This window comes from Chenopodium album, chromosome 16, assembly GCF_948465745.1.
Source record: "Chenopodium album chromosome 16, dcCheAlbu1.1, whole genome shotgun sequence".
Lineage (NCBI taxonomy): Eukaryota > Viridiplantae > Streptophyta > Magnoliopsida > Caryophyllales > Amaranthaceae > Chenopodium > Chenopodium album.
Window position 1 is genome coordinate 50,037,357 of NC_137849.1, and position 13,558 is coordinate 50,050,914.

Genomic DNA, 13,558 nt, shown 5'->3' on the forward strand with positions numbered 1-13,558 from the left:
CAGCAACCACTGCCCGCCTCCATCTCATGATTCACATCAATGCTATTATACTTCGTATTTCTAAATCTGTTCAACAAAATTCTAGTACTAGCTGAAGTTCTACATACTCAATTATTTCTCAGCTCTCAGCCATAACACTGAGCAATTTCTAGAATGGCGGTATACTGCAACTATGCAATTCTAGACTACTCCACAACAGCGTAAATTTACAATGAAGTCAAGTTGGGTAAAGTCTCTTGGAAATTGGAAAAAGATTGAAGCAAAAATTAATCTAGAAGAATCGTTTCTAAGACATCCTACTTTCGACTAGATTACGTCTTTAAAAGTTCTTCATATTTTTACTCAAGTTCAATTTTCAAAGAAAAACCTCGTTTAATTATGTACAGAATACACTACAATGAACTACAGATATATCAATAAACAAATTTTTTTCTTATCCAAAAGCAAAAAAAAAAAAAAGATCAACAAACGAAAGGAAAACTCCATACACTTAAGTGAGGGATAATATTACTATATTCCATAGCACAATACCAGTGAGTGAAACTACAAAAATTTGTATATACTCTGTATGCCCCAAACAAATTGAGGGGTAGGTTCAAATTTTGACCTCATTCATGCAATTGAAACCAGTACTATCTATCTTATGTAACCTAGTAAGTACTTTGTATATTACTCCACTTTGACAACTAAAGTTCACCTAAGGTAGCTAACAGTCATGCATGGATGCACCCAATCAAAGGTAGAACTTTAAGCAACCGGAAAGCAAACCACTCTTGCTTCCGCGCAATATGCAGCTCAGGGAATAAAGAAAACACTACACTACTATGAATACCATTTGTTCAGAAGCTCCAACAGAAGTGCTGCAGCTGAGTCTTTGGCCTTCTTAACACTTGGCATGGGTTCTCCAACGCATTCACCTGTCCAACCTTTATCTGCGGTATTTACACGGACTGCAAATGTAAACTTCTTGGCATGTGCAGGGCCGCCTTCGTTTACACATCTAAATATGGAAAAAGAAAAAAGAAAAAAAAAAAAAACTCAGCCGCTAATTTTTTTTTGGGAGGGAGTGGGGGGTGTGGAGAGGGGGGAGGAAGCTGGAGGATGAAGGGACTGAAAATTACCTGTAGAGTGGCATGGGCCAATTTCTACGTAAGCAGATATCATTTAATGTCTGTCTTGTAAATGTTTGTGCACTGTTCTTTTTCTTTTTCTCAGTCTCCTCAGCTTTATCCATGGCTTCAGCAGTTTCTTTCTCCTTCAAAGCAAGCAGAGCATTACGAGCAGCCAATTTCTGTGCCATCTTTTTCTGTGGATTTTGAGCCACCCCTATCTGTATACCATCGACATAAACTTCAACAGTGGCTAAATTCCCATCTCGAGTGGCCTTGTATTCCAGACCTTCAGCCTGCTGCTGACATCGTTCTTGCAACTCTCTCACGGGATGCATTGGAAGTGTTTCAGGAGTAACCATTGGTTGCAATAAAGGCTCAAAAACCTGAGGCAAATACCAAAATAGAACATCAAAACCTTAAAACTTCAACTACATAAGCACTGCAAAATTAAGCTAAGTGACGAAGAAAAATGTTAATGAATAAAACTTACTCTCCACACAACTGCCGTATTATGACTGCTATCAAGAAAAATGGCTCCGGCAATTGATTCAACAATATCACCAAGAACTTTTGGGGCCTTGCAATCTCCTAAGCCAAATGAATTAAATCCAGGTTTTGAATATTCATTTTGAACTTCCTTCACAAAATCCCGTATCTACAAAAGTAGGCGAAAGATAATCCAGATTTACAAGGTGAGGATTGAGAAAAGGTCAACAACCATTACAAAACAGTATCAAGATCAGTATGGCAAAAAAAAAAAAAACCTGCTTCTCCAAGGCAGTAGACCCATGTCGTAAATGCACATGAAGCTTGTGTTTAACAGCAACTCGAGCAAAATTTTCATTATTAACAGCTGCAGCACGCAAATCTGTCAAACGTCCAGGGGGCAAATCTGTATACTTGAAAAACAGGTGCCTAGTAATAAGATGATCCAAGACTGCATCACCTACGAACTCTAGTCGTTGGTAGCAGGCGACTCCAGAAGATGGACGTGAAGCATGAGTAATTGCTTCAATTAACAATGCCCTGTCTCGAAATTGAATTTTTAGAGCACCTTCTAATCCATCGAAATCCACACTTCTTAGAACCCCTTCTGGAACAGTACTTGGCCTCTTTGGACACTCAATTTCTTCAGGATTGAACTCTATATCTATTCCAATCCATTTCATGAAGTGATTAGCAGCAACTTTTCCGCCTTCAACATAATGAACTCCAATGAGTGATTCAACAACATCTGCCAATGTCTTGCTAGAAAGGACCCTGTACGAACTTGAATCACTTTCAAGTTCACCATCTTCCATTTCATCATCATCAAAATTATTGACATCTAATTCAAGACCCATCTTTGCAAGAGACTTTTCCTGATCAAATAAAGATGATTCCTCTTCTTTGACATCCTCGTCAAAAACTGGAAGAACGCCAGGGGCAGCCCACCTAGACGGTGAAAAGCGATCTGCTTGGATATATGACTGAAGCCCTTTTTCAAGTGCATGGTGGTATAATATCATATTACTAACCATTTGCTGTCTCATTCGTGTGAGCTGACCCTCGTGTTTTTGGGGATATTTAAGAAAAAGAAATCTACTAACAACCCATTTCAAATAAGCATCTCCCAAGAGCTCAGCTCTTTCATAACAGAATGTCTCTTGACAAGAGGCTGCAGTCAAAGCTTCCAGAATCTGTGAATAGGCAAAATTGTTAGAAGAACAGACACATAATTACTTCAAGTTAATCATAACTTTGAGATAGAAAATAAAAAAGCAAAGCAAAGGAGGCCAGGAAAGGGATTACCTTGGAAGCAGGTACAGGATAGTTGATGATATTTTTAAGTTCAATAGCAAGTAACATGCTTTCCACCCTTCTCATTATTGACGGAAGTCTTTGGGCTCCTCGAACTAGCTCACCAGGAAGTGGATGTACAAAACACAATTCAGCAGGCAGATACACATAATAAGTTTTGTCAAGGGTCTCCTCAGATTCACCCTCATATTCTGCACCAACAAACCCAGTTAGCCATGGCAAAAATTTACAGGAAAAATGAGTATTTAGCATAGGCAACATACCTTCAGAATGTTCAAATCTAGGGGAAAGGAGATTCTTGCAATATGAAACACCCCGACCTCTAAGTAAAGGTTGTTTCTTATAGATCAATTCGACTCCATACCTATTGACAAAAGATGAAAAAATACGCCAAATGCACCCTCTATTATGCTAGGGGGAAGCAAAAAGGTACCCAATTTATTATAGGAGGTATAAACTACTGTAATAGGTGGCTCTAACACCTGACAGTAGTCATGAATTCCTTCAAAATTGGGTAAAGCTTTTTGCATCTCCCAGCATAAATTCAGGTACATTTGTGGCATTTAATCACATCTCTCCATTAGTATCACAGACAATGAAAAATAACAACTGGATCAAGAAGGCAAGGCAAATTGATATAGAGCTTATATGCGATTAAAGTGTGGCATAATATAAGAGGGAAGGGTGTGTGTGAAGACTTTAGTATGGACCATACTTTTGCTTGTAGTAGTCTGCATATGAACTATACTCCAAGGGACCAAGATAACCTTCTTTCCTAGGGAATGAATTGTCTGCAGTCATATCATAACGTACAGAATCCACAAAAAACCTCTTTCCAGAGTGAGCAGCTGTCACAATTTTCCCCACCAAGTCTTCTGCATTGATGCAGGTATCAGCCAACATCAAATTTCCTTTAGGAAGTTCAAAATTGGCCTGTAAACCATAGTCCCGGCCAGGAACCAATCCAGAAGCCTTTACTACATCATACTGTGCAACTGCTCCTCTGATACCATAAGTAGGATGGGATTTCTGTCCAAATGCCATGCCATAACGCAGTTTCCCAAAACCATACTCTCTCCTATCCCCACCCAGACTCCGCTCATTAGTTCCCAAGTAAACATCTGGCCGAGCCCTTTGTAAGGGGTTGTTCCACGCATCTGTACTTGTTATATTATCAACAAGATCCCAGTCTATTTCTTTTAAAGGATCTACAGATTTATCGCCAACCATAGGGACAAATAAATAAGCCTTTGCAGAATCCCACGGAGTTGTAGAAGGTTCAACATCCACATCAAGTATGATGCTCATCATTCTCACGTGGAAACTCTTCAGGGATGCTAGCTGCACATGACCATATATGTAAGTTATTAAAAAGAATTAAGAAATTATAGATCCAAACAAAAGAAGCACACCTGGCTTTCTGTGACATCTATTGAACCCCGAAAGACAAGAAATGCCTTAATCTTCATGGTTCGAGCGATAAAGAGATCCATCGACATCGATAACACCTGATATCCAAGAAAATTTTATTAAATGCAACTGAAACTACAATCAATGCAGCAACCAAAAGGAGTCTCAAGGGGATACCTCTGCATCCAGCTCACTGCCAAAAAGTACCGAAAAATCTGAAACTTGGGTCAAGAATGGATCCTTTGCAGACCCTAAATGTTCCCATTTTACAGCATACATATAGAGATGAAATAATTTGGAGTCATCACAACCATCTCTGCCAGACAAGATCCATTCCCCCTGCACAGCCAGAAACAAGAATCAAAACCCATAGAGGTTAAAATAGAGAAATGCAAGGTGACATGTAACTATTGTAAAGGCATCAAAGAAAACCCTGAAGCATAGTCATAGAAAGTTCAAAATCTTATACATAAAACTATATCATTGTTTTCTCCACTTCAGTCTGTCAAATTATAACTTTCTGGGATACTATTATAGTCATAACTGCTTTGGCTAGTTAGCTTAGCATGTCCATGGAGTTTTACAATAATTTATACACTATCAATAATTCAAGTGATACAGTATATGAGCAAAATCTGAAGGAGTGATAAAATGGGATATACAGGGATTTTTTTTTTTAATAAAATAAAATAAAATTGTGAGCTGTGCTAAAAACACTAACCCTAAGGATTGAGGCAATTCCTTCAGGATAGAATTCTCTGTGTCTGGCTGTTCCTGGAAGTGGATCTCCTTCATCATTTCGCTCAATCTTCTCTCCGTCTTCACCACTTCCCTTATCAGGCAAGAGCATGTCAGTAAATGCCCCCATCTCGTGAAGCTTCTTACAAGCAGCCAGGCAAACAGCCTGCATATGAAGTCCGTAACAAAAAATAAATACAGGCATTCAGCTGTCACCAATATAGAGCCAGTTAAAAAAACTAATACAAAAGTGAACTTCAAGGCTAAAAAAACCTGTTGCGCAAGACGAATTGAACTGCATATCGGGCCCTCAAGCTTTTCGAAAGGGGCATTACACGGTAGTTGAAGCCTACAAGAATAATCTGTGGATCCATCTGGCTTCTCATGCTTCACCATGATAAATTCTGGATGAAGTATTGAGTACCTATATCATGGATGATATCAACATATTAATATATTGGCATTCAAACAATCAAGAATTTTACTAGTAAAAGGAGATCAATATCAACATAAGTCAAAGATGAAAGAAAGCTGTACCTATCACTGGGTAGCTGTGAACAGTAAAAATGAATAAGGCCTACAGCAGAATTCAAGCTCACAGTGGCACCAGTTGAAGCAACCTGGTACACTGAACCTGGGGCATTTTCTGCGGAAATCAATCTTGAAGTACCCTTGAGATGACTTACATCAGTCCTCTCAATTGCTTCTTTCCGCAAAGTTTCTTCACTATTTCTAGCATTCCTTAGAAATGTTTCATGAGACAAGTTTCCCCTGATAAAAACACAACGAGTTGAGTATCTCTCTATTCCCTGCTTTCGTATTAATATATACAAATATTAAGCAAGTACCTTTCAACCATCAAGATATAATCTGATCCTGGCTTTCTTGCACGGCCCCTAGATTGAATGTATGCCAAAACAGTTTTTGCCAGGTCAAAGCGGATCACCACATTACATTGCCGGATATCAAGACCTTCCTCAGCGACACTAGTAGCGACTAGTAAAGTCACCTAGAAACAAAGCCAACAGGAATATCAAGGTAATTTTCTATGTGATACAAATTTGAATTTCTTCTAATTTCACTCCAAAAAGACTGACTTCACATCAAGTACCGCTGTGACCATCACTTAAATTCACTTTTATCAAACTAATATATTCAGCTCTAAGCAAGGTAGAAACATACACGGCCATCTCGGAATTGAGCTATTGTATCTTGCATTTGTGATGTCCGCATTTCCTGACTATTATTATGTCCAATCATACTTGCACACTTGATAAAACTTAAAGATGGAAGCTCAGCAAAAACCTACATATATGACAATTGACAAGTCATAAATCATCACGATCAAGAAACAGAACTCGTGACAACAACAACAACAGAGTACACTGACCTTTGGAAGAACCAATGCAGCCACAACTCTCTCAACAAAGATGATTGCACGAAAGTCATCAGTGTGCTTATACTTCATTAGTACTTTCACCAGTGACTGCACCTTAGGGGTGACCTTCCCATCAGCTACAGCAGCTCCAATGACAATGTCAACATGTTCTCCACCAGAGACAACTAAACAGACGTAGAATTACCAAACAAAACAATTGTATTATTATTCTAATTAGAGGTACAGAAATTTATCAAACACATTATTAAGCCATCACTAACTTTTTTCACAATCACAGCACTTTAATAGCTATCTTGACACTGCTTATCTGAGTATCAATGATACAATACATCAATAAATTAATAATATAATACATCAATAAATTAATAAAACTGGAATAACAATCAACAGTAAAAAAAATTAGGAAATAAAAATCATTTAATTTTCTGAGTCACCCTTATATAAAACATTTATCAGATGAATATACTCGTGTATTTCAGAGTCATGCTAGCAAATTCTAATGAGTAGAAACCTCCTAGAAAGTTGTAGTAGTGCCAGAAAAGCCAAAAATGCTCTCAAGTTAGAAATCTATCTAGGAAGTTCATAGAAAAACGGAAAAAGATATGTAACAGGTAAAATGTCGATCAACCTTGCAGATAACTGGAATGTATGTAAAACACTCACCGTGACAATCAGGAAGTTCTCCCTCCTCAACCTCATCAACACTGCCATTATCTTGATGGCAGCCACTATCATTATTATCTTCGGTACTGCTGGCATCCTTGTTGGAAGCGGCACCTTCTGCTAGCTGACACTGTAAAAGTGCAACGACCTTGCTCAAATAAGATTCTTGAAACTTTACATCAAGCTGGTAGTTTGCCCTCTCATTACTTTGTAAGGCTACTAAAAAATTGTGAGCAACCTGCAGGTAGCATAAACAATCCAAAAGTGATTACATAGAGAACCAAGAATTAAAAAAAACACCAACAGATATTCGCAGAGCTGCATATCAAACCTTGTAAGCACACCACTGTCCCAGTTCACCAAGTGCATAGTTGACAGCCCTTAATTTTTGAATCAAGTTAGCAGCACCATCACTCTCAGTTCTTTCAGAGACACCGTAGACCTGGCGTAACTCTTCCTTGGCTCCTGCATCTCTAGCTCCCATAAACTGCCATTTGCTCTTTCTTGAACTTGCTCGTGCAGCTTCTTCAACTGCTACTTCCATTTGTTTGATTTGTTCATGCAGATACAACAATGAAGCTGCTTTGTCATATTCCACAACAATTTCTGATGGCATAGGAACATGTTTCTCCAGTTCTCTACGGTCTTTTATTGTACAAACTACGGAATCCAGCTTAGTCTCTAGGTTTCGTATCTTGACAGCACAATCAACTTGACTGGAAACACCTACATCACCAGAAAAATGTATAGCTCATAGAGAACAAATTAAATAAGCCCCATCAACAATGGCAAAGTAAATTAAGGGTTGTAAAGGCATAAAGTGGCTAAAACTGTGGCATGGAAGATAGAATTTAGACAACACATTCTACAAGAGTACATCATACCCCAATTACGGGAAAAAGCTACAAAAATCATTTTATAATTTTAAAAAAAAAAATTATATATCAGGTACATACCCTTCAAGTTAACAGGGGAAGCAGTCATCCCAAAAACAGCAGGCCTTTTTTCCTTTGGAGTTGTATGATAAAATTCAGACATCACTAGAGAATATGGATGCTTCTTGACGGCATGGTGGCACTCATCAAGAATAAGGAGATGTATACATTCCATTTTGATTATGCTATGCCTTAAAATATTTAACAAAATCTGAGCAGTCATGACCAAAACCTGAAGAAAGAAAATTCCTTAGATTCTAATCATGGTAAACAACCTTTGAATAGTACTAAAAGAGTGTACAAAAAGTATACAAGCAGAAGGATTCATAAGAGGCATAGATCTTGTAGTAGTTGTGATACTGCTTTCCAGAATTAGTTTTAATATGGATGGCGTATAGATTACAAGTACAGATGAGCACCCAAATATAAGCTGAATACTCAAACATAGAAATCGAACGAAAATTTCTAGTGATCTAATTATGGCTGATAGCCTGTATACAGTCATAAATTGAAGACTTAATTGCTTTAGTATACAGGAATAACTAGATCATGTCCATATCAAGTCCTCATTAGGAGGGCTTTCTAAGTTCCTAATATTTTATTTTTCTTACCTTTTTAAAAAGAAGTTCAAGAAAATCATCAAAATTCTTATCATTACTCTCCATCATACAATTTAAGAAAACTTGTTTAATAAAACAAAAAATATAACATCCACTATTTATTAAAAGGAATCTTATTGTAGTCCACAAATTACTCCATGAGTAAGTAATCATTCGAATTCGTCAGATACAAAGAGGAAATGGTTACCATTAACCAAGAATTGAAAAAAAATACATCAAATATGTATCAACTACAAGTTTTAACATTCACAATTCACAAACAATAGCTTGCCAAAAGCCAAAAACTTCAATCCACATTATTACAGTTTGCCAAGAAGATGCACATAATAGACAAAAGAGATGCTGAAACTACCATTAAAACATTCAAAGTTGCTGATATGAAATTCCAAGTCATTATATGAACAATATTTTGAAACTCTACTACGGAGTACACCATACAATATTTAATTTTCAAGAGCGAAATATCATGTATGAGACAGCAACCTGCTTCTGCACTTGCCAACTTTTATGATTTAAAAGGAGAAGCTTTAAATTTAAGCTCCACTAAAAAGTAACAGAAGATTATGAAAAATACCTGCTTAGATTCAAACTCGCGTTGCCATCTTCGAGTGTCCCAGAAATCTTGACCCATCTCACCACAGTAATGACCAACACTGTATCCAGTTTGCTCGCGTATAACTTCTGCTTGCTATACATTCACAGGAACATAATTAATCTCCAAATTCATAACAATAATATTCAACCAAATATCCACGGAATACATTTTACCTGATAAACTAGTGGAACCTTAGGCACCAAGAAAACAGCCAGCACTTTCTTGTTCTGCTGCTGCAATCTATTGCAGATGCTTTTAATAAGTAAAACAGCAATCAAAGTCTTACCGGCTCCAGTCTCCAGGAAAGCAATAGTATTTTTCTGCTTTGCCTGCTCAAGTACTTCCAACTGATAATGGCGTGCCCGCTCCTCCAAATTTTTCTCCTTAAAACTCTCCTCATTCTTCTCAACCTTTGCACTGCATTCCTTGTTCTTTTCAGACTCCACCTTATTTGTGTCTCTATTTCGGGCAGATTCATATGAACCAACGCGATACACAATTTCATTTGACCCTGATTTTTCCCTCTCCCAATAACCCTTTGCCTCTCTATCTCTCCATTCCCTATCTCGGCTATCTCTCCTCCCATTATAGTAATCCTTTCTCCTACCACCTAAATCCCTGTCCCTCTCTCTTTCCCTATCCCTATCCCTATCCCTCCGTCCAGTCTCTTCAAATTCTCGATTCCTTTTCCTTCCATTACTCTCCCAATCTCTCACACAACTCTGCCCACGAGTCGAATACCCCCTCTCCTCTCTAAACCCATTACTTACACGAGTCCTCTTTCCGCTCCTCTCCTCACTATCACGATCCCTATCAACCTTACAACTCTCTCTATCACTCAACACTTTCGAGTCCCCATTACTTGTTCTAACATGATCAATAACACCCTTATTAGTCCCATCAGCACCATTCAATTTCACACACACACTCCCATTATTATTGATATTATTAGAATAATTATTGTTAACATTATCAGCATCAACCATTTTGATGTCACTAATTAATGGACTTTGAACCTCAACATTACAATTCACAACAAAATTCTCAACTTGCAAATCTTTAGAAGGAGGAGTAATATCCATACCATCATTGCAAGGCAATCCTTCACCATTCTTGATACTATCAAGAATATGATCAATCCCACCAAAGAAGTTGGGATCAATGCTGGCAATTTCGCTCTGATTCCCGGTCCTGAAATCGCCGAAATCCCCGATAAATTCACAGGGGATGATATCATCTTCCTCCTCACAAGCATGAAGCCAGTAATTCGGCCTCGAATCATCCGAACCCTTATTTCCTTCCTCCATAACTTACTCAATCACACACTTAATTTAACAATAAAACAACAAATTCAACAACAATAACAGCAATTAAAATCAATGGCACAATAAACTAAGCTAAAAAACTGAAAAGGGTGTTAGATTTTTGGATTTCTGAAGGAGAATGGAGAGCAGAGAAAGCGTTGATAGACCGTACGAAGCACGCAAAATGCAGAAGCTCAATAAAGAAAAAAAAAAAAAGAATTTAAGAGAGAGAAAGATTAGATGAAAAAGCAAATTGTGTGATTCAAAGATTCCACAGTCTATCAACGCGATTCTGCTTTAAATTCTCGAAAGGGAAATTAGGAAATAGAATTGAATTGCAACAATAATCATCTATAAAAAGAGATTACTGTAAAAATAATCTGGGTGTGATTTGTTTTGATGGAAAGTTTTGATTTTTAATTTAGAGGGTTTTGGGTTAATTGGGGTTTCTCTGTTTCTCCTCCTGTTTTTCTGCAGGAGAGAGAAGTAAAGAGATGGACCGCTGGAGAAGAAAGGCGGTTTTGTATCGAATCTTCGCTTCTCACGAGTTCACTAGTCAGAACTTGTTAGAGCTTTTATCCCGATTTTAGGGATCTGATATCGATTTTCAACGCTCGCTCTTTTGGTTCTTTAAATTCTAAAGACTAATAAAATACTGTATATTTTTTTTTATGAAGAAAAACATTAAAAATGTAGGACAATGGTTAACTAGTTTGAGAACACATGATGAGATAAGATTTAATTAATTTGACTCCATTTTAGTGTTTAAATATTTTATTAAGTGCTAGTAATTTATTTAATCTCCTAATTAACACATAAAGTATTATGTTTTTTATCGCTTTAGGATCAACTAGTAGAGGACTGTGATGAAACCCAGATTCGATCATTATTTGTGTTTAGATTTTTCAAGTGCTCGTAATCTTTTTATGTTTCTAAATAATATACTCCGTGTTATTAAGTACTTATTCATGGATTTCCATAAAAAAACTTAAAACGGATGGTAATGTAATCGCATATATTTTAAATACTTTCTTCGCTTTCCTAAAAAAAAAAAAAAAAAAAAAAACTTTCTTTGCTTCATGTTATTTTTTTTTTCCACTTTTGTTTAAAGTTATTTTATAAAAACTTTCTCACTTTAACTGCATTCAATTTTTTGTCAACAAAAAAATATAAAGTACGGAGTATTATTTTACTTCAATTTGGCTTACTATATGATTAGTTTTCTTATTTACATCAACATATGTTATTTTATTGAGTTTTTTTGTTATATGTGTACACAGTAATATAAAACAAATGAGGTATATATTTAAAAGAAAATAATATTCAATGTATTTCATGTATTGTACTTAACTAATTTCTCACCATATAATTTTATACGAGAAATAGTAATTCAAAATTTATCACCCTTTGTTTAATTAATTCTTAATCATACATTTGGTTTCAAATTAGCTATAGAGTGCTTTTTATTTTATTTTAACCAAATCATGAATGAATTTATGTATCTATAGAATAGTGGAATATACGAAGTACATTGCAAGTTTGCAAAACTTTTTTTACATGGAGTCCATCAAGGCATCAACGATGTAAAAATATTTGAAAGTTTTTTTTACTTTAATAATTTTACCACCAAAAAATATCAACAAGACCCACCGAAAAAGTCTAAGAAAAAGAGAAGATTGAGAGAAAGCAGAAATGTGACAACTCGGGCGGGTCAATATGCCCTTCAAACATTAAGGGTCCCCCAGATTCTTTGGGGCTCCCATCATTGGCCTAGTTTTGGTATTATTCAGGGCATATAATTGGAATTTTTGTTTTTCAAAACTAGTTGGATCGCTCCGTGCTACAAACGTATCAACCAACAGTAATAATTAATAATTAATAAAAATTTCAACTTTAAAATTAAATATTTAAATTGTATTAATTAAAAAATGTAATGTAAAAATCTAATATGCATTAAAAAGAAATTATTAATATCTTCTCTAATTATTAAGGTTGTTATTAATAAATACGTGCATGCACAATAAAAATATTAAAAGAGAATGTATAGTACGTGTTATTATGGATTATTTTTACCAAAATTAATAGAAATTTTATCATATTAATCGACAACCAAGCTATATCGTTTGACATAAATCCTACAAATAAGTAAGTTGGATTGGATTAAAAAAGTCGTTTTAAATTGAAAGTTTATGTGATGTATTGTGAATAATAACATTAATAATTAATTAAATAAAAATCATTGCTTGAATGCAGAGGCTTAAAATAATATGTGGTGCAAAGAGCGAGCCTAAATATGATATGTATAAAATATTTATTACTCATAATCTTCATTAAAATTAAAAAGCCCGTTTTAATTATATTTTGGGTCACCTTTGTTCATTCAAATACTTAAGTTGACTACAGTCTAGATCCCTACATTTTAAAAAGATTAAGAATATTTAGATTATACCCTTTAAAATATTTATGTAATTCTCTGCCCTAATTAATGATAATTGTCTTTTTTTTTACTTTCAAGAATAGTGTTCGGATATTGATACCTCTAAGAGGTTGTTTAGTTGAACTTCTTGAAATGGCTTGGAATGGATTTAGAATCCATTCTATGATTTTATTTGTTTGGTTGGGTTATTTAAGTATGGAATGAATCTCATACTTGGGGGATTCTAACTCCACCACATTCCCTAGAAATCTCATACTCACCTCTTCTCCAAGGATTCATAATCCATACTACCACTCAAGTATGGGAATCCATTCCATGATTAAACCAAACAACTTTAGATTGGTGTGGGATATAGAATCCATACCACTCAATTACTCAAGTATGATAATCTATACCATCCATTCCAGCTTAGTGAACCAAACGACCCCTAAAAATATTTGTTTATATATTGTCCCTCATTATTAATGATGCCAATAACTTAAGTTAAGACAAAAGCCAAACTAAAAATGTTTTTCGAATATGGCTAATTGTATATGACGTGTGTT

The 13,558-nt window shown here is 35.8% G+C and overlaps 1 protein-coding gene across 1 annotated transcript; it reads right to left on the reverse strand.

Annotated features, from left to right (window-relative positions):
• Positions 1–412: 412 nt before the first annotated feature.
• Positions 413–11,109, reverse strand: LOC145586898 (endoribonuclease Dicer homolog 1-like). The gene is made up of 20 exons (XM_081643860.1): positions 9,446–11,109; positions 9,252–9,365; positions 8,079–8,289; positions 7,454–7,848; positions 7,123–7,360; positions 6,451–6,623; positions 6,243–6,365; positions 5,909–6,069; positions 5,598–5,831; positions 5,334–5,484; positions 5,044–5,226; positions 4,500–4,661; positions 4,325–4,420; positions 3,628–4,253; positions 3,176–3,276; positions 2,904–3,103; positions 1,877–2,791; positions 1,603–1,767; positions 1,122–1,495; positions 413–1,000 (listed from the first exon to the last, which is right to left on the reverse strand). Exons 1-20 carry the CDS (start codon positions 10,577–10,579, stop codon positions 823–825), a joined length of 5,934 nt encoding a protein of 1,977 aa, XP_081499986.1. The 5' UTR covers positions 10,580–11,109; the 3' UTR covers positions 413–822.
• Between the last annotated feature and the right edge of the window lie 2,449 nt (positions 11,110–13,558).